We start from the raw sequence: 27308 nt of genomic DNA on the forward strand, positions 1-27308 counted from the left end.
AATATTCCAAAATGCTTAAGCAATAATACGTGTTGTTGACTTGTCTTAGTGCTTGGTGGTTCCGTGATACTTTGTTCTTGTCAATGCGTTTATTACTTTAACTTAGATTTCAACATGACCTTTTATTTTATTTTATTTTTTTATTTTTTTTTTTTTACAGGTTTTGTTGATTTTGGTTATGCTTTGTCCTTTTCCTTCTTTACAATTGCTTCCTCCAAGTTTGGAGGGCATTTCATTCAAAGGATTATGTGAATCGAGATAACTCAACTAGTCTCTTAATTCTGGCTTGGCAAGCTTGATGAGGTTATATATAGATGGATCAAAATACAGAAAGAAAATAGAAAGGACAAAAGAAGAAGCTGAGAAAATTCACAAATAAGAGCAGAACATCATCACAAGCATGAGCTAAACATATTTTAGCTCTCCAAAAAACATATACATATACTTATACAAGCTTTTGGATTGAAAGAAGTTGTTTAATGTCACGTACGGGACAAAAGGAAGAAGAAATTAAAGTTCATAATAATTTCAAACGGATTCATTTCCAGTTCTTCCTCGAGCACCATCAACGGCCACAATCTCTTGACTTGAAATCTTTTTATTCTCACTCAGAACAGTCGAGTAGTGTTCATTCTTTGTTTCCAACACTTGGTCGCTTGATTCAGATATAAGATGGTCCTTGCTCTTGCCCGACAGAACCATGTATAAGCCTACTACAATGAGAACTGCTCCAATAACCCTACAAAAAGTTCAGTTTCCTCGTGTTAGTCTTTGATAATTTATGTAATTCTAAAGTTTTTTTGTTCTTCTTCCTTATGTACATTTTTTTTTTCTATGAGAAATGCGCTAATTAAGTTCAAATTTGTCCCCGAAGTCCCTTTAAGATTATCATAAGTTGTAACTTTAATACTTCTGTTATTGAGAGATTAATTTTTTAAGGGTCTCAATCACATGTGCTCGTCGGGTGACCCACACGTGATTAAAACTATTAAAAAAAATACCCTTTACCAATCAGTCACATAATCCGTAAGTGACTGAAACGGTTAAAGAATTTCACGCCTCAATGACAAAATATCAAAGTTATAACTTATAATAATTTCAAGGGGGAAGTTTTGCTTCATTTTGAGCTGTAGAGGGCAAAGTGTTACAACCTCTACTTTGCAGGGGCAAATATAAAATCAATACATGAGAAAATGAAGCCTTATTTCAAAAGATTGCATGGAGTGGAAAGAGATTGATGCATACATGCCCAAATACATCATATCTGACAAAATAAAGGAGCCCAATATTGCAACAATAACCAGGTTTAGGGGAAGAAAAGAAGTGACAAAAACAGGTCCCCTTTCCTTTACGACCATTCCCGTAACATAGTATCCAAACCCTGAACAAACTATTCCCTGCAGTGAAACATCTCTGACTTTAAATAGGAAGTAGCCCTTGAAACAAGGAAAAAATAATAATAATAAGTTGAGAATTCTTACACTGTAAATAGCAACTAATAACATGGAATTGAAGTGTATGGACCAGGCTGCAGGGTTGTGCCACTCCAATGCTAAGGCGGCGAAAGAGCCTTCGATTGCGCCCATCAGGCATATCAAAGCTGTTAGAGAGATCTCAGCAGGGTATGCTTTCAGTGTAATGGCCTACAAGAGCAACCAATATATATATATATAGCTATTTCAATGATATTTTTCATGGCAAGGAAAAGCATTTTAGCTTCGCCCAAGGATTAGTCTAGCATGAAGCGGGTTGGTGTCTCATCAGATTTGAGAGCTACAGACAATGAACAAGCACTCGACACGCATGCGCATCTGATTTTGGATTATGACAAGTGTTTGGAAGTGGCGAAACCTCTTACTTGAAGTATGTAGAAACAAGAAGAGGACACACATCCCATTGTGATCATTAGAGCACCCTTGACAGAATTCCCATCATTTGAAGCTGCATGGTGGCTGCCTTTCGCTTTGGTCCACGGAAAACTCAACACGGGACCATTGACCAGAGTCATGACCATAGCTCCCCCAACAGTCACTATGGTTCCCAACACCTTTACTTGGCTATGAACTCTTCCAATATCAACCTTCTCAAGCCTACAACACCAACCAGATTGTTTAAAATGTGTTCACATAATATTGTGCTTCTGTGAGATTGACACATAATACTGTTACCTGAAAATCCAAGCCATTACAAATGTGAATGCAGGAACAATATTCCACAGGGCATTTGCAAAAGTTGCTGTGGTGAACTTCATCCCAGTGTAAAACAAGTTCTGACCAATGACAGGCCTGGTTTGATGAAGAAAAGACATAATAGCTTAACTCACATATATTCCCTAACAATCAAAGTAATTCATATACATATTTTCTAAGATGGAGTTTAGAGATTTGAACTCTAATAAGGCGAGGAATATGATCTTTACGAAGACAGAAGAGCTCATCATTGGCCTAGTTTTCCTGCCATGATATTGAGTAAGTAGGATTGAGTTGTTCCATTATTGACATGTAAAATTCATGAGATTTTTTTTTTTTTTTTTTAAATAACTTCCTAATGCATGAAGAGATGTTAGAGATAGAGAGACCTTTCCAACACAACGGCAAAAGGAGAAATAACAGCAAAGGCTATAGCATGGCGATATACTCCCAAGACATAGGGGCTAGTTCCTTTGTTTAGAGCAAACTTGGAAAGTATGGTCATTCCTGCATAGCAAAATTGCAATAAAATGATGGCAGCTAATGGTTTGAGACTTTGAGACAAGGATTTTATTGACATTTTTCTCTTTAACTATTGACTTCCTAATCTATTCCTCTACGTTTAGAGGCTAATGAACAAATATGGTGTTTCACACACTTATATATAGAAACTAGAAAGGTGGGAAGGACACAGTAAACCTTCCCCCCCAAAAGGAAAATAAGCAACAAAGAAAATAACCAAAGTGAATTGATAAGGTAAAACAAAGTTAAACAGACCAATAATTCATACGTGATAAACAAAACATCAAAGCTAAGCTCAAATCTAAACGAGTAATATGTTTAGTTTAAACCGGTTTACTGAAGTAGAACGACTTTGGTAGATTTCAAGATTTCCATGTCTTTTCCGAGTTGTAGAATAATTTGATTACAACTTTGCCTATTTTTTCCTGGCTGAAATATTTAACATGACTAGTGCTATTGGTAACTAAGAAAAGAAACATAATGACACCAACCTAATATACAGTAATAATAAGAGTTAATATCACAAATAATCCATGAGTTTTACCCTTAATTTTATTTTAGTTCCTAACTTTTAAAATGTTTTACATTTAACATCGAACTATGGATTTGTGTAAGTTTGTAGCCTTTATGTCAAGTCGATGTTAGAAAGAGGATGAAAAATTGTATATTTTGTATTCCTTCGATAAAGTGTACTTTTCCATCAGCATCACGTGTGTATTATGTCCTCTTTCAACTGAAATAACTCAAAAAGTAAAACTTAATTCTTTATCTATCTATTTTATTCTTTTCATACCAAATTAAAAAATATATTTTTTAAATAATTATTTAAAAATTAAAAATATTCAATAAATATACTATGTTAAATTTTACTCAAATAATTTTTGTATTTATCAAAATGTAAAAAGAAAAATAAGGACAATAAATAATAAATTCAACAATTTATATTTCAGAAATATTTTAAATAAAAAATTATAATAATATACTTTTTTAGTATTTTGGTGTAAAAATATTATGAATATTGATATTAAAAATAAAAGTGAAACTAACTATAAATATATGTGCTAAAGTATATCTATTTTAATCATTATACATATACATAATAAGTTTATATATAATTTATCAAACATATAAATTTCTACTTCTAGTATTCACAACTGTTTTGAGAAAAAATTTACTAAACACTTAAATGTTTCTAGTCAAGCAACTTTTAACTAATAGTGCAGTAACAGTAAAAATTTTTAATAGCACAGGAATGCGTACCGGCTCTATATTTGAGACATTTTAAAAATCAAGAATTAAAAATTAGGTTTGGAGATAAAGATCATTTGTAGGATTAACTGAATAACAATGAAAGATGATGATAACTATGAGAATAATAATTAAAAAGACTAGTAATGTATACAAAGCTTGTGATCGGCCTATATTAAGCTGTCAAGTACTCCTCAGGGGTTATGCCACTACGTGCTTCTTACATAGAAAGCACCACCACCAGGTGGGTGATGGAGACATATTATCTAAATAGTGCAAGAATTTTGTCAAAAAGTATCAAAAGAATTCTTCTTTTTTTTTTCTTTTTTCTTAGAGCAAGTTAATGATATTTTAGCGGGTTTTACGTATCACAAGTGTGATTAGTACTAAAGAATGAATACATTAATTAATCTAGTGCTTTTTCTTGACTAGCACGTTACAGAAAATGACAAGAATATTGTGATCTAATGGGTCTGTATAGCATATATGTTCCCTTAAGAAAAAAAAGGAGGATGCATATTCATTTCCACGTAGAGTTACTGTAGACCTACCTTTATCTGTGATGTGACAATAAGGAGCAATTAATAAAAACAAAAAAGGCTAAAATTTCAAGTTCCATTTTCTTTGCTACAATTTCAACCATTTGATAACCCGGATATTGCTAGTAATTACTAAAAGAAAGAAGGCCTCAGCCATAATTTTTTTTTCTCAAGCTAATTCATGATTTTTTATTATTATTATTATTATGCGTGTGTCTGTTAGGATTATATGTGAATTTATAAAGATTTTTTTTTTTATAATTAAGATGAATTATAAAGGATGTTGTGAACAGTTAGCAGAACATTTCAAGTAAAGCACCAGAATTAATTACTTTGCCAAAGTGGGATTCGAATTAATCGAGACTAATCCAATCAAATTGTATCCACAAACGAGCACAAAGTATTCATTTGATCAGCTATTAAGAAACCAATTCCTCAATGCGATTATATTATCCAGAATTTTTAGTGCAGCCATTTGATCTGTAAAGTTATGTTGATTTTGACATGTTTTTCTTATAATCTTTTTTGGTTACGTTTAGTAGTGCTTCTTGGAGCCCAAAATTACTTCTCTAATCATCATAAGTTGATAATAGTGTTTAGTAAAAACCATAAAAAATAATTTTTAAAGAATTTTTGAAGAATCTACTGTCAAAATCAGAAACAGCTTAAAAGCAACTTTGACTTTTAAATTATGCGGGAATCAATATAGTATAATTAATGATTATCAACAAAGTTATATTAAATAATTAATTATTAATTACTAATTATATTATATATTAATTAATATATAATTTTCTTAATAAAATAATAAATAATATAGTAATTATTTATTTAGTTAAAGATTAGTTACCAAAAATTAATTATATAACATATTGACAATAAAACAAGTAATAATAGGTTATTAAATAAATAATTAATAATTAATATATCAATCATATATTATGTTAATTGTAATCCATTAATTAGTAAATAGTTGATAAATAAAAAATAAATAGTAATTACTCAATTAATAATTAATATTAAATTATAATTATCAATATGTAATATATTAATCCATAATAATTAATAATTGATAATTAGTAATTAATATTATCAAAAGAATAATTAGCAAAATTTGATCATGTAATATATCAAATAATAGATTATTAAATAAACATTAGTAATTAATTAACTAATTATTTAATTATGTAACTAAAAGTTAATAAATATGAGTACATTACTAACATAGTAATTACTTATAATTAATTACTAATTACTATTTTAATTATTTAGCATATTCATTTATTATATATTTATTAATGATAATTTATCCATTATTGTTATATTATTAATATATTAATTTTTATTTGTTAAAGAATTATCAAATATTAATTACTTTATATATTAATTTAAGATTGTTAATTACGGTCATCTTACTTATCCACGACAATTTAACTTCACAATTTATCAAACGCTATTACACTACTTTTAAAATCAACAACACTTATATAATTACAGTTTACTAAAGACTTGACTACTTTTTATAACAATTATTTTTTCTTTCAGCACAATTAAAAATAATTTTTTTAAAAATTTACAGTACTACCAGGTCGTAAATATCTGAAAGTAAAGCTTCACTTGTCACCTCAAGCATAAAGACAGGGACATGTTTAATTTTCCGGTTACGTTTCAGTTTGGGCTTCAAAATTTATGCATTCCAGTTATTCTTTTCTTTCTTTTTTTTTTTTCTCTTTTAAATGCCACTTTGATTTTATACACTACTATAATTTTGTCCTATTATATTCTACTTGATGTCACTGTTTCTTCTTTTTTCTTCTTAAACTGGGTTTTGCCACTCCTTTCTCTGACGTTTGGTATTCTTTTTTTGTTTTTTTCATTTTGTTTTTTATTTTTCGGATGTAGACAGGCTCTTTAAGTCTCTTAATTTATATATATTCAATTACTGCCTAATAAAGTATGCAATATTTAATGTTGTGAATTTTTTGAATAGAAAATGTCTTAATGTGTGCCTCCACTGAATTCAATTTTTAGATCCGTCACTGCATAAAGATCCTACATTATATGCATCCAGTTAGTGGCTCTAATAGAAAGTTTGGTATTGTCCACTGAATGTAATTTCTGGATCTGACGGATCCTACATTATATGCATACAATTAGTGGCTCTAATAGAAAGTTTGGTATGACTTGCTTTCCCGGCCTCTTGTTTAACATTTTTTCTAGTACACACAAATATCAAATTGCCGTCCGTCTCATACTTCACCAATGCACTTCATCGTTGCACGTATTTTTCCTTCAGGAAAACGTCTTTTCTTGATGCACGTAACTATTTGCCTCTGCCTTGTTCCCTTAACTAATAATATTGGAAGTAAATTCAATTTTTGAATCAACAAGAGCCGTTGCTATATATGCCATTACACCTTAATACCTAATATACGAGAGATAGTATAAAGGAAAAAAAAAAAAAACAATAAATAGAGCATACACAAATTTATAATGGTTTATCTTCAATATGACAACAACGCCTATTTTATCAGACTTTCACTACTTCAGAAAAAAGAGTATAAGATGATTTGTTATATACCTTAAAGTTGTTTCACAAGATGCCCCACTTCTATTTTAGTCTCCGCTAAAAGTGGATTTATAGTACACATAATTAGGCTGAAGAGTGGTTATTGGTGGATAAAATTAGAATAGAGTATAATTATGGCATTTTTAGTTCGCTGATTCAAGTTGAGAAGTGACTTTATATGAGAGCTTTTTATTATAGCAAAAAAGTTAGATGTAACTGTTTTTGAGAGCTTTTTACTATAATAAAACTCGAATCGGTAAAATGAACGGGACATTAGACTCCAGACAACACAATCAAAAAGAGCATGTCGTTTTAGTTCTCCCATTCAACCAATTTATTCATCTCATGCAAGGCTTATCATGTTGCTTAGTCTATTGTCAGTTGAGTATCGATTAGTTATTATTTTATTGATAATTGATTTTGTTACAATTAATTTTCAATGATTATAATAGTTTATTTAAGACTGCAGGGTTTATCATTCTCCTATTTCTACTAAAACTGATTATTTTGATTAAAATAGCCTATTTAAAAAATGTTTCCAATTTTATTTGACAATTATTTTAATAAAATTTTAATTCAATGATTATGGTCTCCTTCAATTCTCCGATTCGAGTTTAGATGTGATTTTTTGTGAGAGTTTTTACTGTGGCAAAAAAAGTTTGATATATTTTTTTGTGAGAGTTTTTTACTGTAATAAACTGGAATTGAAATCTCGAATCGGAGAACTGAACGAGACCTATATTTGTATTATTAGTCCACTCCGACGATGAGCACAACACTAAATTGCTTTTCGAGGCATCTAATCTGACATCTTAATAAACAAAGGACGTCATTTGGGATCAAATCAGCACCAATTTTACGTTAAATAATTTTGTTTTTGCACATGAAAATAACTCTGGCTGCATTATCGACATAAGGGCGCCTGAAACCGTAGTTATTTTTTTATATAGAATATTCTACAACTCTTGAGGGTTCAAAACATGGCGATATTGCAGTCTAACTTCTTTTTATTTTTTGGGTGCGACAACCGTTGCAACAGTGCACAAAATTTTCAGATTTATCTAGTTCTGCAACACCAACTTTAAGATATTAAAAATCATTTCATTTTAAGTACGATTTGGATGATCAATATGTCGTTGGAAATCTACCGGGACAAGCTTTAAAACCGTAACAATATTTTGACTTATATTGATGAACAAAAATAAAAAATAATTGAAGTTAAAAGTTTCCCTATTAATATTCCCTGCATAAAAACTTTACGAGTCATAACTTATATTTTATCCATCCAATTTCTGTAAAATGGGTAATCCCAAAAAGAATTACGGAGTTTCTCAAACTCCAGTTCAAAATATGTAATCAAGAAAATTTAATCGTGGTTTTTTTTTTTTTTTTTTAAAGAAAGAAAAATTAGAGTGGGGTCGGATTTCAACTCTACACCTTATAGTGACTATATACCTTGCAATTTCTTGTGTTAAGAATTCATACTTTAAAAACAAAGTGGAAATTAATCTCCTAAGTCCTAGCATCTCTACTTCACAAAAAATAAAAAAATAAAAAAAAAATCTCCTTGCATCTCTTTTTCTGCTTCAAAATTGAGAGCAGTCATCGGTCTCTCTTATTATCTCTTTTAAAAATAAAAATAAAAATTATCAAATTGTTACTTTGACATCCAAATAGGACAAATTTTGTCATTTCTCTAATTTATTTTCCCTTTAGATACGAGGTATCACTTCAAGTCACTTTCATTAATTTCCCCCAAAATCTAATATCAACTTGCCTAATTTTTTCCATTATTTATTTCTGACCACTAAAAAAGAGGACTGATTTAAAAATACCCCACAATTTGAAGGTGTCATCGTATTAAATCTTCCTCCATTTAGAGGAAGCAGCTGGCCCTAGACAAGAAAGGAGAAAGAGAGAAAAGGATGTTGGCTCAACGTTTATTCAATGATATGGTTTTGATGATAACAAATGATTGTGAGATTACTAACAAGTTTATCTTGAGTGTATTTAAGCAAAAATGTTTTAATCATATTCAACTCAAGATTTAGAAAGAGAATTGTAAGGGAATTAAGCTTATAGAATCAAATTGTATCAGAATGGATTAAAGCTTGAAGACTTCAAGAATATGCAAGACTAGTATATTATTGGTTTAGATTCTTAACTTAATCTTGTATTAATTGTGTAAACATTCTATCATATAAGTTAAAGTTTGGCGATTGTAAGAGGTTGTGGTGAGCCTTGGGTAGAAGAAGTCATCGTCTTTATATTGGAGTGATCAAGACGAAAAGACGATTGAATATAATGAAAGAGGTCAAACGGTGGTTGCTTGGCGACAATGGACGTATAATATTGCCAAACTACTATTTGCACTCTCTTACTTTTAATCTCCTTAAATTTTCACAATTTTCTTTTCAATTGGTCTCTATCTTGATTGATTTGCATTTTGGTATTAGATTTATTAAGTTTCTTATATTCTATGAAAGAATTTGAGATTTCGCATACCAAGTGTTCAATAAAATTATTGTGTTGAAATTATCATTGCTATTTATTCTAATTTTCAATAATTGTGATTTTTTTCAAAAAATCTTTTAAAACTCAATTCACCAGCCTCTTGGGCAGCCAAATCTTGGGATAAAAAGGAGAACCTGAGTTGACCGGAGTTTCAGGGCTGTTTATGGGCGTATCGCTAGATCTCCGATCCTGAAAATTGGTTACAGGCTCATATCTTGTGAGCTTTTCAATGGTGGTCGTTGTATTTGGTAGTGTGGCTTCATTAGGACGGATTTGATTTCATTTAGAGTATGGAATCCGAATGGCTTAGAGGCATATTCCGGTGCTCCTCTCCTAGTGTTTCTATCTTTCGGAGTTTTATTCTAAACGGTGGTGGGCTTCTTTTGGAAGTGGTGGTGTCGGCTCCGGACATTGACGTTGATGGCGTATGTGTTTTACGTTCTGCTATTTAAAGGCATCTCATAGGCTTCGCTGCTCGTCTTTTGAAACATTCTTCCTACCTGATGGTCCTTTTGTTGGTTGGCTTTTATTGAAGGCTTGGGGCGGTCGTGCTTTAGGTTTTAGTTGTTTATGTTTTAGTCTAATAAAGGCATTGATATTTCCACCATGTTATTTTAGTATTTTTTGGGTAATAATGCAGTGGTTCTCCCACGGTTTGAGTTTGGTTTTTCTTTGCCAGATTTAAGTCTTAGTCAGTTAAAAGTTCCACTAGCTATGAGTCTAGGCGGAGAGGTTGGTGGCCTTAGAACTACACGTTACATGTTCTCGATGGATCAAAGGTTCCATCGATTGTAGTGGTTTTAGAAAGAGGATTATGCGTGTTTAAATTGATGTGTCGAGAAATTTTTTCAAGGTCTCATCTTGTATCGTTTTCCCTATAGTTCATCAAAATTTACCAATGAAACAGACTTTCATTGAGTGTTTTGTATTGTGTACCACAAGGTCATCTGCCTTATTATTAGTATTTATTATTATTATTATTATTATTATTATTATTATTATTATTATTATTATTATCTTTTGTATTGTGTACCACAGGTAATTTGCACTATTATTGGTATCTATAAGACTTTTTAAGTGAATGAAATTCTACCTTACAAAAATGAGGACTGATTCTGTTGTATTTTAGGCCAGTTTTTTAGTTTATCTAATCCTGCTTAGATTTTGATGGTTCTTGCCTGCTAGATCTAATAAATTCATGTATATTTATTATGAGAGAGAGAGAGAGAGAATCTGCAGTTTTACATATGGTTTTCATTTTCTTGTTTGTAATATTTTAGGTTTTTAACATAATTTTAGGTTTTTAGCATAATTATCCTTAAATTTATCATGATTTAACAAATTGCCTCTACACTTTTAATAAGAAACATTATTATTTAAAAAAAAAATGGAAACGTAATTCATGACTCGACAAGTTTCTTTCTAGTTTGTAATGTGACAGAGCTAGAAACTTTTATCAACAAAGACTAATAGTAATAATAATTAAATTTTAATGTTTAAGAGGGCCATGAGTATATTAATATAATAAATTACATACTTATATATGTGTGTGTGTTTTTTTTAGGGAAAAAATAGTTGATTAGGAGCTAGAGCCCCCAGTAGTTAAAAGATTGTTCATATAAGATAGAAATTTAAAAGATAGACAGATTCCAATGACTAAATTTAGTATACGATAAGATTTCAGAGCTCTCCAGGATCATACGAGCTTAAATAAGATTCTGGGTTAATAGAACAAGTTCCATATCTTCTCTTATCTTTTTTTATTTTTTTTTATTTTATGTTTTTTATGGAAGAACTAGTTCCATGCATTAATTAGAAAACCAAAATTACAATTAACTAAATCATGTTATGCTGTTAATTCTTCAGACAGATTCGTCTGTGTTTCTTCCTCTAGTACCATCAACTACCACAACCACTAGCTCTCTATTTGAGGTATTTATATTCTCATTCATCCCAGTCATAGACGGAGCTACTTTTAGCTCAGTGGGGGCTTAAGCCCCTCACTCAAATTTAACCCCCCCTACCACACTTTAAAAATATCAAATTACTCTTACAGTCCCCATTAAACTTTTGTTTTAGTCCACTGACAAAAATTTCTGACTTCGTCACTAATCTCAGTCGTATGTTCATTTTCAGATGCTAAAACTTTCTTGCCAATAGTTCAGATGCCGCCTCTTCCTTGCTCTTGCCCGATTATGTGAATTGAGATACAACGACATGACTCAAATAGCCTTTTTCTGGCTTGGCAAGCTTGATGGGGTTGTACATAGATGGATCAAAATACAGAGAGAAATAGAAAGGACAAAAGAACAAGCTGAGATAATTCACAGGTAAGAGCAGAAACATCATCATCATGAGCTAAACATATTTTAGCTCCCCAAAGCATATAAACTCACAAAAGGTTTTGGATTGAAAGAACTTGTTCAGTGTAACTATAGGACAAAAAGAAGAAGTAAAAAAATTCATAAGGCTATTATAATTAGTTCCTTCAAACAGATTCATTTCGGGTTCTTCCTCGAGTACCATCAATGGCCACAAACTCTTGACTTGAAATCTTTTTATCCTCACTCAGAACAGTCAAGTAGTGTTCATTCCTTGTTTCCAACACTTGGTTGCTTGATTCAGATAGAAGATGGTCCTTGCTCTTGCCGCACAGAACCATGTACAAGCCTACTACAATGAGAATTGCTCCAATAACCCTACAAAAAGTTCAGTTTCCTCATGTTAGTCTTTGATAAGTTACTTAATTCTAAACTTTTTTTGTTCTACTTCTTATGTACATATTTCTAACAAGAAATGTGCTAATTAAGTTAAAACTTGTCCTTGAATTCCCCTTAAAATTATCATAAATTACAACTTTGATACTTCCGTTATTGAGAGATTAATTTTTTAATGGTCTCAATCACATGTGCTCGTCGGGTGATCCATACGTGATTAACTATTCAAAAAAATTATACTTTACCAATCAGTCACGTGACCCATAGGCGACTAAAACAGTTTAAAAACTTTATGCCTCAATAAAATAGCACCAAAGTTGCAACTTATAATAATTTTAACGGGGAAGTTTTGTTTCATTTCAGCTGTAGAAGGCAAAGTGTTACAACCTCTATTTTGCAGGGGCAAATTTAAAATCAATACATGGGAAAATGAAGCCTTCTTTCAAAAGATTGCATGGAGTGGAAAGTGATTGATGCACACATTCCCAAATACATCATCTCTGACAAAATAAAGGAGATCAATATTGCTACAATAACCAGGGTTAGGGGAAGAAAAGCAGTAACAAAAACAGGCCCCTTTTCCTTTATGGCCATTCCCTGAACATAGTATGCAAACCCTGAACAAACAATTCCCTGCAGTGAAAACATGTCTTTAATTTTACTTGTCTTCGGTAGCCCTTTAAAGGCAACAAGAGAGAGAGAGAGAGAGAGAGAGAGAGAGAGAGAGAGAGAGAGAGAGAGAGAGAGAGAGAGAGGAGAGATTTCTCACACTAAGATTTCTGACACTGTAAAAAGCAACTAATAACATGGAATTGAAGTGCATGAACCAGGCTGCAGGGTTGCGCCACTCCAATGCTAAGGCAGCGATAAAGCCTTCGATTGCACCCATCAAGCATATCAAAGCTGTTAGAGAGATCTCAGCAGGGTATGCTTTTAGTGTAATTGCCTACAAGAGCAACCAATATGAACATATAAATGTTTCAGTGTTATTTTTTATGGCAAGAAAAAGCATCTTAGCTTCATGCAAGGATTAGTCTGACGTGAAGAAGGTTCGCCTCTCATATCAAATTTGAGAGCTACAGACAAGGAATAAGCACTCGCATATGCATGCGCATACGATATTTGATTACAAAAAGTGTTTGGAGGTGGTAAAACCTCTTACTTGAAGTATGGTGAAAGAAGAGGAGGAGATGCATCCTATTGTGATCACACCCATGAAAGAATTCCCACCATTTGCAGCTGCATGGTGACCGTTTATCGCATTGCTCCACGGAAAACCCAACCCTTAAGCAGAGTCATGACCATAGCTCCCCCAACAGTGACTATGGTTCCCAACACCTTTGCTTGGCTATGAACTCTTCCAACATTAACCTTCTCAAGTCTACAAACAACACCAACCAGATTGTTTAAAATGTGTTCACAATTCCAAGCCTGACTTATGTTTCTATGTATTGTGCTTCTGTGAGATTTATACAAAATATTATTACCTGAAAATCCAAGCCATTACAAATGTAAACGCAGGAACAATATTCCACAGGGCATTTGCAAAAGTTGCTGTTGTGAACTTCATCCCGTTGTAAAACAACTTCTGATTTATGACAGGCCTGTTTAGAAGAAGACAAGGCATCTAATAGCTTAGCAGACATATATTAAAATATTCCATAACAATGAAAGCGATTAGTATACATACTTTTAAGACTGATTTTAGAGGTATTAACTAATAAGGCGAGCAACATAATCTTTATGAAGATGGATGGGGTCATCTTGGGCATAGTTTTCCTGCCACGATATTGAGTAAGTTTGATTGAGTTGTTTAATTCCATACATGTAAAATTCATGAGGGTTTTTTTTTTTTTTTTTTTTTTTTTTTTACCACTTTCAAAGTCATGAAGAGATGTTAGAGATAGAGAGACCTTTCCAACACAATGGCAAAAGGAGAAATAACAGCAAAGGCTATAGCATGGCAATATACTCCCAAGACGTAGGGGCTAATTCCTTTGTTCAGAGCAAACTTAGAAAGTATGGCCATTCCTGCATAGCCAAATCGCAATGCAATGATGCCAACAAATGGTTTGAGCCTTTGAGACAAGGATTTTGTTGGCATTTTCTCTTTAATTATGGTCTTGCTTTCTATTCCTCTACTTTTAGAGGCCAATTAGCAAATACGGAGTTTCACACTTTTATAGTAATGCGGTCTACTTTTCAGAGGCCATTGTCTTTTTATTATTTTAGCTTGGTGCGTAACATAGAATTTTTTTTAAAAACAAAAAAAAAATGAAAGAAAGAAAGATAGAGAATGGAAAAATATGTATATTGATGTAGGAAGATTTAGTTACAAAAATCGTGTTTATATTTGCATTATCATTTATCTTAACTTGTCAATTTTTTTGTTATTTGATTAGTATATCGCATGACCTTGGTGGTTATTTTGTTTGGGGGTTATAAATGTAGGGTAAAAAAAAAAACTCGAGTCTCAACATCATTCGAACACAACAATAAATACTAACTTATAAGGATTGAATATGTCATTGAAGATCGAATTCATTATAAGGTCATTCAAGATTGAATTTATAGTTTTTATGTGTATTGGGTTTTTGGAGAAAATAATATCTTTGATGGGCACTATAGAATTAATTTTAGAAGGAGCTAATCATATATGAATGTAATAAAATACATACTTATATATATATATATATATAATATTATAAATGAATAATTTGAATGGGATTAAGGCCCCACTGGGCTTTAATGGCTTCGTCCATGATTATTTGGTTACAAGTACAACCTTGCATACATATATCACTTTCTCTTAATTATAAACAAATTACTAGAATATTATCTATGCTATTTTTCGTGCCTGAAATATTTAACATGACTAGTGCTGTTGATAATAAGAAAAGAAACACAACGGCACCCAATGTGTCCACCTAATAGTGGGTTGGTGTTATGGTGTAATTTGCTCAAACATATTGTATTGAATAAAAACAATAATAAGCAAGAGTTACAAAGAAAGCACCACCAGCAGGTGGGTGGTGGAGACATTCTCTAAATAGTGCAAGAACTTTGTCAATAAGAATCTGATCAAAAGAATTTTTCTTTTTCTTTTTTTTTCTTAGAGGAAGTTAATTATTCAGTATTTTAGTGGGTTTTAGTTTGTTCATTTTATGTAACATGTGTGATCAGTACCGAAGAAAGACTAAACATTAATTAATCTAGGGCTTTATCTTGATTAGCAGATCACAGAAAATGACAAGAATATGTGATCTAATAGGTCAGGATTAGCATATATGTTCTCTTAAAAATAAAAAAAGAAAAGGAGGATGCATATTCAATTCGTGAGTCATTGGATATATACCTACCTTTACGTGCGATGTGACAATAATGTAGCAATTAATACAAATAAAAAACGCTAAAATTTTATAATAAGAGCTAGTAGGATCTTCGGTATACTTCCATTATATTCAACAATGAATTACAATGATGTCGAGAACAAAAAGAGGAAGAGAGAATAGGGGAATTCAAGAAAAACTGATAAAATATGAGAAAATTGGGGACAACTAGCCCTAAACATCATAAAAAAAGTGCTCCCGGTTGTCTTGGAAAATGTGTAGAACTCCGACAAGTGACCGTGGAGGCTTGGGCGTGATTATGGGCGTGAATTCATGCCTCTGACGGGTGATTTGATCCCTTTTTATAGGTTTGACGATTGAAATCCTTGTTAGATAAGGATTCTAATTTGAATTTTGAATAAAGATATCTCTTGATATGCTTTCTCATTTCAGAAAAATGATTTGGATATGAGAATATCCTTACTTGGTGGCTGATCTTCTCGTTGGAGAAGAATTTGCTATTTGAAATTCAAACTGTTGGTCTATCCAGCGGATAGGCTCCCGAATTTGAATAGTTGGTTGGTATGAGATAAACCTCTTTTCGGGCTGATTCCCACATTTTAATTGAAATTCCTTACTGATTTGGTGGAGAAAATCGTGGAAGATATCTCCTAGAATCAATAACTTGTACTCCAAGTCGTTCTAGCTATCGAACAGCTCATCCAAGGAGCTGTCGGATTATTGAGTTGTGACCCGTGAACTGTCAGGAGCTCGCAGCTCATTCTTGATGTGTTGGAGTCGTTATGGCAGGCTGTTTCCATATTCGGAATGCTGGCGACTCGATGAATGGCTTGTCATCCGTTTGTGACTTGTTTATTAGTCTGCTGGACCGTGAGCCATTGGTGGTTCGTGTATGATTCTGGAGGCCAATTTTACGATTAATTTTCATTCTCTGAGACTATTAACACGTATATGATGAGAAATGAGGTATGAAATTTGACCTCACAGTACCATCAGTTATTTTATTGATCTTTGTTGTTGATCTTTTGCTGCACCTATTTTTCTTGTTAAGGCACTTTGTTTCTTTTGTTGTTTTGGTGCTCAGTTGATCGATCTTCCAGGAAAAAAGAAAAAGAAAAGAAAAGAAGGAAAAAGAAAGTCGATCTTGGTCTGATCGTATATTTTGAGTGATTACAAAAATTCATTTTTATGGACTGATCATAAATAATAGTGATGTTGTAATAAAAGAACAAACATATAATGTGTATATTTAGGTGTTGTAATATTAAAGATCAGTGGCCGAGTTGTAATAACAAGTAAAACAATAGCTATAATTAGACTTCATTTGTATGGGAATGTGGAATGACGTGGCAATGTGACAAGAGTAAAAGTAAGAAAATGACAAAGAGAGTAAAATAGACAGCAATTTTAACCTGAGAAATCATAATATATTATTCTTTCTGTTACTTTCTGCGTTTATCGTTTTACACGCGAACTCTATTAACATGATATATTTTTATTTAAATAGAAAATGAGATAGTGACTTCACTTGTCACCTCAAGCATAAAGATCCTACACATGGAATTAGTGGCTCAATGGAAAGTTTGGTATGATCTGCTTCCTTTCTCTTGTTTAAGGTCTCATTCATTTTACCGATTCGAGTTTAGAATTAAAATTTTATTACAGTAAAAAGCTCTCAGAAACAGTCACATCTAATTTTTTTGCTACAGTAAAAAACTCTCACATAAAGTGTAACGACCCCTCACAGATCGTCACAGTTATCTTAACTTTAAAACATTTACCTCTTAAAGAATGCGGAAAATCGTTAACCTTGAAACACTTTACTTTGAATGACTTAAAGAAAAGCCTAGGTTTTTTTTTTAAAAAAAATTATCTTTAAAATTTTTTGAACTTCCTCAAAGAAAAAATAAAATAACATTCGGTTCAACTTAATTATTCAAATCTGTAAAGTCTAAAATATTCTTCAAATCAAAACCACCATAAACCAAAGTTTCAAAATAATAAAACTAAAAACTAAAAACTTTGTTTAACATTAAACACTTCATCCCATGATCGTTTCTTTCATTTTCCTATCACGCGTAGCTCGCATCCGCTCCAATATTCTCCATGACTACATCTTACCCTTTAGATTGTCTGCAACATAAAATAACTTATATAAGCAAGGGCTTAGTAAGACACTTAATTCTCACAAATTTAAATGGACATTTTTATTCATCAACAATAAACATCATCATGAGAATAATTATTTTTGAACATGTTTAAACTTTAAAAAATCCATCATATATTGGACCCGACGTTGTACCATCATAGCGCACTAGCCACGGAAAGCATGGGGTAACAAATCCCATACTAACCATGGCAATAAGACCGCTCACCGGTCACCATTAAGGGTGTACAACACCATTTAAAAACATAAAAATACATATATACATTTTTCTTCAAAACGTCATCATAAGAGGATTATTAAAAACGTCATAACATCATCATAAACATCAAAATCATATACTTCTCAATTCTTCAATTCATGTTGCAGGTGAGAGTGTACTTACTTGAGCGCCTTACTTAACCTTTTTAAATTTCACAACGGTGACGCGACGAATGAGGTCCTCAGGTGCTCGCCTCTAGAACCGTGCATGCCATAAATCATAAATAAGATTATTAAAAAGCCTTAACATCTCATCAAATACATTAATTACGTTAAAACAGCATTTAATATACCATTTTCACCATTCATTAACATCAAGACATAAAAACCCACTGATTACACAAAACCACAAAACTTAATAAAAACTGGCAGCCTGACCTTTACTCTTTTAAAAACTCATAACAATTCATATAGAACTCCAAATGGCCTGAAACTAATTTTAAATTAAAGTAGACATCTAGAGTTTTCCAACAGTATCTAATTTGTTAGAAACGGAGTTCGTTTGCTTCCTGAAACCCTGTTTTAAAATCAGACATGAAACCTAGAGAAATTCCAGCACTCAAACTAGGACGAAAATTCACTAAAAATTCTATAAAATACAAAACCATCATCCTCAACATGTATAAACAACACTCCATCTATTATTCAACCTTATGACATATTTCTAATACACAGAAACATAGAAGTATGCATGTAATCACTCCTAGACACGTCCAAAATTTTGACTTCTTAAACTAGGGTGCAATAAGGCCAATGAAATAAGATATCCTAGCATCTGACACAATATATATACAAGTCTATATATGATTCCTCTAAATAAAATCGAAAACTTGAAAATGATTAATAAAATTATAAGAATACAGAGGTCTCAAAATTATTAAAAAGAAAACAAACACAGCCACCCATCCACCCATATACGTAATACCATAAGTAACATAGCAGTGGTATAGCCTCACTCAAACATCATCTCATGTCTCTCCTCCTTCTCAAACAAAAGCCATTATTGACTATCAAATTCCGTAACCTTAAAGAATTCGAAACCATAAGAATAAATAATAAGAGGAATCATACCTTAATAATTTCCTTTATCTTTATTGCTAGAAGAATTCAAAAGAAAGATTAAGAGATTAACTTGATGGCTGATTACGGAGGTTCTCTTGTGATTTTTAAGAACGTGAGAAAAGAGGAAGGGAGAGAGAAAAGAAAATATATCAAGGCAACTGAGAGGATATAGAATGAGGATTCTAAAAGTATATCGATTTTTTTTTGGGTCAACACGTAAGAAAATCATTAGCAATAATTCCAAAACTATTTTTAGAATCTTCTTGAATGTTACAGACGTGCATTGGGGACTACGGCTGTCACTGAAATAATGAATCCTAGAACATATTGCACGATGATTACTCTCCCCTTCCTTTGACTATGTGCATAGCTAAGGTATATAATAGGCAAGAGAATGTATAATCGTGAACCTGACCATCTTTTTTTTTTCCCCACTGTACGTTTATGAGGATAGACTTCCTATTGTAATTTGGCCAGAGCATAGGTAGTAATTGTGATTCGTTTCCTAGTAAAATATAGGACTAATGGAGATATTTGTGGGTATAATCAATGGCACATCAAACTGTATAAATTTATATTTATTTACTTTCTTAACTCCTATTAAAATACTATATCACATATCATATAAACCACAAAGTAACACACAAAATAAATCATGTATATATGTCATATAAAAAGAAACATATTATCAAATCATAACATTATACTAATTCATTAAATCATAAGAATAAATATGAAATCACATAAAATTTTCATATAATGACATGAACTTGTTCTTAACACCTCGAGTCCTCGTCGCATTCACCTATAAAATATAACTCAATGTAATGTTAGAATTAACTATATATAACACCATAACATTATTCAAGTTAACTCCTAACATCTACAATTCTAAGAATTTTATCGGTTTAGAAAAATTGGTGTTACATAAAGTCACATCTCAACTCAAATTAAAAGCTCAAATCAGCGAACTAAACGGCCCATAATATTATTCTAAATTTCTAATACTTACAAATATTAAATATGGCATCCATCTCATACTTCACTAATGCACTTCATCGTTGCACGTAACTATGTCATTTGTCTCTGCCTTGTTCCCTTCATTAACAGTACTAGGAGTTAATTCAATTTTTTAATCAACAAAAGCCATTGCTATGTATGCCATTACACCTTAATACCTAATCTACGTGAGATATTATATAGAAAACAAAGAAAAATGATAAATAAAACGCATAAAATTATAGTGGTTTATATCCAATGTGACGGCTACGTTTATTTTTGTCCTAGTAGATTTTCACTACATTAGCAAAAGAGTACAGAACTATTTTTTTCACACCTTCAAATTGTCTCACAAGATTGCTCCACTTCTATTTAAGTCTCTGCTTAACAACGGATGTTTTAAAAAACTCCTTTTTTAGGATAAACAAATTAGGTTGAACCGCGATCAGCAGATAGAAGAATTCAATATAATTTGTTAGAGAGATTATAATATCTTTTTACAAATATATGAAATCAAAAGGCTGTTTAAAACGTGAACACGAAGCTTCACAAGCGTTGCAGCCTACAAAAACTCACCTTTTGGGTTAGCGCCTAAGCCAAGCGCTGCAGCGCACATAAGTGCGTTGCAACCCGCAGACTGCACACTCTCGGGGTGCAGCTTGCACAGGGCCGATCGTTGCAGGGCATAAATGTTGTGCTGCAACGCCCTTTCTAGGAAACTGTGTAAATACGTGACATGTGATTTTAATCATTTTGAATTATCACATCCACTGGTGATATGTTTTCATACATATCTAAATATATTTTAGCAATAGACATATATGTTATAATCTATGCATAGATACATGAAAAGATAGCTTTATAATGAAGAGGTACTTTTATGTGAAAGGTTATAATAGTTGAAACAGATGTGTTTATTCATGAAATGACATCTTTGCCTTTATTAATTCTCCAAAAAATTTACAGACTTCAATCTTGTTCTGGAACACAATATTTTTGCTAGATATTGTGTTCAAGGATTTGTTGTATCTCGGGGGTAATTTGCCATTAAAACATTTATCAAACTTTGAGAAGTGAGGACAAAAAAAACCTTAATGATAGTAATTGGGCAATACACCTCAAATCCTCGTAAACTGTTTTCTTTGCCTCCATTCCTCAAATTCTCCAACGTATTTAGACTCCAATATATAACACGAGCATGTCATTTTAGTTCTCTCATTCAACCAATTCCATCTCATGCAAGGCTAATCATGTCACTTGGTCTATGTTTAGTTGAGTATCGATTCGTTATTACTTTGTTGATAATTATTCTAATAAAATCAATTTTCAATAATTATAATAGTTTATTTAAAATATTTTCCCATTTTATAATTTGATAATATATTAATAAAATTTAAATTCAATGATTATATTTGTATTTGTCCACTCCAACGATGAGCAAAGCACTAAATTGCTTTCCTAAGCGTCTAATCTCACATCTTACCAAACACGTGACATGATGAAGGATCAATTCATGAAGACCGATCAGATCAAAAAGAAAAATTCATGGAGACCGATTTTACGGAATTTGGATGAATAGTTATAACTCTTAAGTTTTTCTGCAAATAAGATTAATAGCAGAATTTTTGCGTTAGTTATTTTTGTTTTTGTTCATCAATATCGATCAAACTTGATATTGTTTTAAAGCTTGTTGTGAGAGCTCTTAAAATATATATAGATCCCCAAATCGGATTTAAGATTACCAGAGTTGTGATGTTTCAAAATTAGTGTTGCAGAATTATAAAATGAAGAAAAACAAGTTCTTCAGCATAGTTACAATGGATGTCTATCTAGGGCACATGAAAATGAATCTGAGCCTGAAAGTCCAGTATTTTTTTTTTTTTTTTTTGTTATGGAATATTTTACAACTCTTGAGGGTCCAAAACGTGGCAACAGTGCACAAGAACCTAATTTTTCAGATTTTAGTAGTTCTGCAACCCCAACTTTGAGATATTATAACTCATTTAACTTTAAGTATCGATTTGGTGGTCTATATAGTTGGAAATCTCTCCTGACAAGCTTTAAAACCCTACTAAATTTGACATATATTGATGAACAGAAATAAAATAACCACTGTCAAAGTTTCTCTATTGATCGTCTTTGCATAAAAATTTAAGAGTCGTAACTTATGTGTCTTAAAATCCTTAATCGACGTATTATGTTCTATAATCCCCAAAATTAAGAATTTTGGAGGTTCCCAAACTCCGACCTAAATATGCCATATTTTCCAAATTCAATTTTGTTGGGGATTTTTTTTTTTTTTTTTTTTTTACTTTAGAGATTCGAACTCTACTCCTTATGATAGAATTAGGTGCAAAAATACGGCGAGGTGCCCTACATCCACTTGGCTTAAGTATTCATGCCATAAAAACAAAGAGGAAATCAATAGCCTAGCATCTCTTAGTTTTCTTCAAAAATTGAGAGCAGTCATCTGCCTCTCTTATTGTCTTTTTTAAATTACCAAATTGGTCATACTCAAAAAAACAGGACTAATTTTGTCATTTCCCTATTCTTTTGATACGGGGTATCACATCAAGTCACTTTCAGTAATTTCTCCCAAAATTTAATCTTAAATTGCCTAATTTTTCTCTAGACTGCCTCTATTTATATGTGACAATTAAAATGATGGTTCTTGCGTGCTTTTTCTTCATATATTTTTGTTATTTCCAATTTAGAAATATGATATCATGACTTCACAAGTTTCTTTCTAGTTTGCAAAGGCATGCTGAAAAGATTGTTCATATAAGATGGAAATTAAAAAGATAGTCCAAGCACTAAAATTATTACACGATAAGATTTCAGAGCTCTCTAGGATCATACAAGCTAAAATAAGATTCCGGGTTAATAGAACTAGTTCCATGCCTTTTTTTTTTATTTATTGTTTTTATTTTAATTTTTTGATAAGAGGAACTAGTTCCATGCATTAATTAGAAAACCAAAATCACAATTAGCTTAATCATGTTATGCTGTTAATTCTTCAGACAGATTCTTCCGTGTTTCTTCCTCTAGCACCATCAACTGCCACAACCAAAAGATCTCTTTTTGAGGTACTTATATTCTCATTCATCTCAGTCATGTGTTCATTTTCAGATGCTAAAACTCTCTTGCCGATCGATTCGGATGTCGGCTCATCCTTGCTCTTACCCCACAAAACCATGTATAGGCCAGCTACAATGACAGCTGCTCCAATAACCCTGCAAAGAATTCGGATTCCTCAAGTTATTCCATTTTGTTGTTTGCATAATCAGAAGTTCTTTTCCTATATTTTCAATTTTCATCGAAGAAAATAAAGTTGGATTGTGTGCACGCAGTGGCGGAGCCATATGATAGTGACTGGGGCACGTGCCCCACTAAAATTCCAAGTTTTTGAGTTTTTTATGACTAAAATTTCTCCAAAATTTTAGTTCCACCCCTACTTTATAAGAAAAATTATAACTATATATGTCCCATTTTTACCCACGGGATCTGTGAAAACTGTTGCAAGATATTTCAAATGCATGTATGTACCTTCCCAAGTACATTGTCTCGGACAATATGAAGGAGCTCATTATTGCAACTATGACCATGTTTAGAGGATTGAAAGCAGTCACAAAAACTGGTCCTTTGTCCTGCATGACTATTCCTTGGATATAGTAAGTAAGCCCTGAACAGATTACACCCTGTATTGAAACGAACATCACATGAGCCTTAAGTAAATTTGTCTTCCATTTTGCCTCTCATCAACACTAGAAATAGTACAACTCCCAAAAGAGAGGGCCTTAGGCTTACACTGTAAAGAGCAGCTAATAACTTAGAATCAAAATGTATGGACCAAGCTGCAGGGTTGCCCCATTCTAACGCTAGCGCCACGGCAGAGCCTTGCACCATTCCCATCAAACATATCAAGGCTGTTAGTGAGAGTTCAGCAGGGTATGCTTTTAGTGTAATTGCCTACAAAAAGCAAGAGTTATGTCTCAATAACTTGAAAGGGTCATAATTTCTTGCAAAAGAAGAAACCTAGACGCTATTATATCGACTCCTAAAACTCGATTTCGGGTGAAGTTCTCTTACTTGGAGTATTATGAAACTAGACCAGCTTACACATCCCGCGCCGATCATTAGAGCACCCTTGATAGAGACTTGATTATGTGCACCCTTTGTAGAGTCGATATGATTATCTTGTTTTGCCCATGGCAAGTTCAACACTGGTCCATTAAAAAGTGTCATGAACATTGCTCCTCCAACAGTCACTATGGTTCCCAATATCTTTGCTTGGCTGTGAATTCTTCCAATATTAACCTTCTCAAGCCTACAACAATTTAGTCCCAAGTTTGCTTAGACTTAAAATCAAGATACTATTTACTATGTGCAAGTAAAATATATATATATATATAGTGTTACCTGACTATCCAAGCCATTATGAATACAAAAGCAGGAAGAACATTGCTCATAGCAGCTGCAAAAGTTGCTGTTGTGGACTTCATCCCAGTGTAGAACAAGTTCTGGTCAATTACAGGCCTGGTTGGAAAAGTAGGCATTTTTCAACTGATATTTTCTGAAAATTATAGTAAAATGTTTGTTCGAAATCTTGAGCGTAAGGATCTTAACTCTAGTAAGCCAAGGAACACAATCTTGGTGAAGACAGAGGAGGTCAGCTTGGGCCTTGTTTTCCTGTTACAACAATTGAGTCAGTGTGATTGGCTTATTCTTTTTTTTTTTTTTTTTTTTTCCAACGCGGAAAACAGTGAAGTTCTTACTTAATAAATGACACACACAAAGATGAGATAATTGAGATACCTCTCCAACACAAGGGCAAAAGGAGCAATAACAGCAGTAGCAACTGCGTGCCGATACACGACCAGCACGTGTTGGCTCATCCCTTGGTTTAGAGCAAACTTCAAAATTATGTTCAGCCCTGCAAAGCCAAATTGAAGTACAATAACAGCAAGAAATGGCCTTGCTAGTTTGAGCCTTTTAGCCAAGGATTTTCTAGACATTTTTTTTTTCTTTGTATTTAAAACTCTCTTGCTTTCACTCTATCTACTTTGAAGGCCAATGAAGAAAACAAGGTCTCACTCACTTATATAGAAAGTTTTCTTTTAATCGGGCCAGGTACATGCATAACTCATCTTTAGTTGGAGGAGAGAGATTGACAAAGAGGGAAAGTGGACAAAAAAAAGTTGGGCTGGAAAAAATTTTCTCCCTACGTCATTAGATTTTAGGCTTTTGGTAATTAGAGTAATATGTGAAGATTTGACTTAAATTGATGATTTTTCTTAATCTGAACTTATAAACTAAGTGAAAACTTGAGGAGATAAAATATGTCCCTTCTTTCTTCCTTGTGGATTCCCCAGAATCTCTTTGGTTGGATTCCAAGATTTCTGCCTTTTCCAAGTTCTAGAAGTTGTTTACAACCTTTCCTATCCCTTCTTTCTTCATGATCACAAGTAAATAACAATGTTACCTTTCTTTTTTCTTTGAAGCCTAGGAACTCCACTATCTGAAACTGAAAATACATTATGCAAGACAAGAATACATTTACATGTGTATATATATATTTATTTATATGTATACGTATACATAATATATACATGTACACACACACACACACACACAAACATATGACTCAGAAGTGTTTCCTACTCATGGAGAAAATAGATGGGACAAAGAGAATATGTAGTCCAAATTTTGTTATGGTAAGCTTTGCTTGAACGTATTTCTAAATACAGTACATTAGCATATTAAAAAAGTCCTAGATTTGAACTCTTTATAGTTGTAGGTTTTTTTTTTTTTTGGTTAATATATTGTGTTTAGACTAACTTGTTAATTAGCACATGATCATTAAAAGGGAAAGATAACGATAACCGAATAACATTTGTTGATTTTTATTTGTATCACATCACCGAAATGACAAATATATTCTCTTTGTGGTCTGAATTATTAGCATATCTTCCTTGACAAAATGAGGAAGCAGATTCAAATCCACTTTATCCCACTAATGGATCTCAGCCTATACATGGGATATGCCAACTGAAACAACGATGAGAGATTAAAGCCCAAAAATTCAACTACCTCATGTGTGTGTGTGTGGTGTCCATGCTCATACGTATAGAGTAATATCATGCATTCCTTTTTAACTGAATTGACAAGTTGCTTCCTAAACTATTAATTATGGAAAATTAGCCTCCATGAAATATTGCACAAAGGCCCCCCAAATCGATGGCGATTTAACATTTGGAATGAAACGCCGCTTTAACATGTATAAGGGTGTTTCTATTTAAATTTTAATAACAACTTCCAATGATTTAAGAGCACTTTACAACACAATTAAATTCAAAACGTAATTTACCACAAATAAAAGTTTACAAGAAAACTTGTCCTTTGGGAAAAGTTCAAGAGACGTGTGTACCAAATACCCTTAAATTTAACTAATCACATGTTATATACTTTAAGAATCACAGAATATAATAAAGGACCACATCTATAGTGTCACATAACAATGTCAAAAGCAGTACTAGTGAGAAAAACTACGTAAGATTTTATATATTGGGTTTTCTTTGTTTTTTTTTTTCTTCTTTTCGGCTAAATCCAAGTTTTCTTTAGTGATGAATGGACCTACTTTAGTGAACATGATACGGGTACAAATACTAGCACCTGGACCAGTACTATGGAATGATCTGTGTGCGAGTGAATAGAATTTTCTGTTTTTCACCCAGTTGAGCACAACGATCTGTCAATCAAACCGCCAAACACAAATATATGTGTATATATAAATGTGTGTATTGGGATAACACATTGAGAAATCCCATCAGGCTGACTAAGGTCTCATTCACTTCGCAGTTTTGAGTTTTCAATTTGAGTTAAGATATGACATTTTCTAAAAGTTTTTTACTGTAGCAAAAACAGTTAGATGTGATATTTTCTGAGAACTTTTTACTGAAAAAACCTAAAATTAAAAACCCAAATCGGTAAAATGAACGAGACCTAATATTTCATACATGAATCGCACCAATAACGTGTTCTCTCTTCTGTTGTTGGTGACAAATGTTCCGATTCTCATTCAGCGTCAAGTCCACAATAAAACTTGACATAATGTATTTGTTTACAGATAAGCGTCAACGTTTATTTTGGGGTCCTCTTGGTTTTCGGATCGGAT

At 32.4% G+C, this 27308-nt stretch overlaps 2 protein-coding genes and 1 pseudogene across 2 annotated transcripts; all 3 read right to left on the minus strand.

The window, feature by feature from the left end:
• Window positions 1–450: 450 nt before the first annotated feature.
• On the minus strand, window positions 451–2798 carry LOC21408084 (WAT1-related protein At2g39510). The gene is made up of 7 exons (XM_024165790.1): window positions 2579–2798; window positions 2391–2453; window positions 2169–2285; window positions 1859–2090; window positions 1482–1643; window positions 1246–1397; window positions 451–739 (listed from the first exon to the last, which is right to left on the minus strand). The coding sequence occupies exons 1-7, from the start codon at window positions 2767–2769 to the stop codon at window positions 529–531; spliced, it is 1128 nt and encodes a 375-aa protein (XP_024021558.1). The 5' UTR covers window positions 2770–2798; the 3' UTR covers window positions 451–528.
• Window positions 2799–12069: 9271 nt separating this feature from the next.
• Window positions 12070–14402, minus strand: LOC21408087 (annotated as a pseudogene).
• Window positions 14403–23150: 8748 nt separating this feature from the next.
• LOC21408088 (WAT1-related protein At2g39510) lies at window positions 23151–25149 on the minus strand. The gene is made up of 7 exons (XM_024165765.1): window positions 24950–25149; window positions 24761–24823; window positions 24554–24670; window positions 24224–24461; window positions 23942–24103; window positions 23681–23832; window positions 23151–23367 (listed from the first exon to the last, which is right to left on the minus strand). The coding sequence occupies exons 1-7, from the start codon at window positions 25147–25149 to the stop codon at window positions 23151–23153; spliced, it is 1149 nt and encodes a 382-aa protein (XP_024021533.1).
• Window positions 25150–27308: the final 2159 nt, after the last annotated feature.

The sequence above is a fragment of the Morus notabilis genome, unplaced genomic scaffold (assembly GCF_000414095.1).
Source record: "Morus notabilis unplaced genomic scaffold, ASM41409v2 Scaffold139, whole genome shotgun sequence".
Lineage (NCBI taxonomy): Eukaryota > Viridiplantae > Streptophyta > Magnoliopsida > Rosales > Moraceae > Morus > Morus notabilis.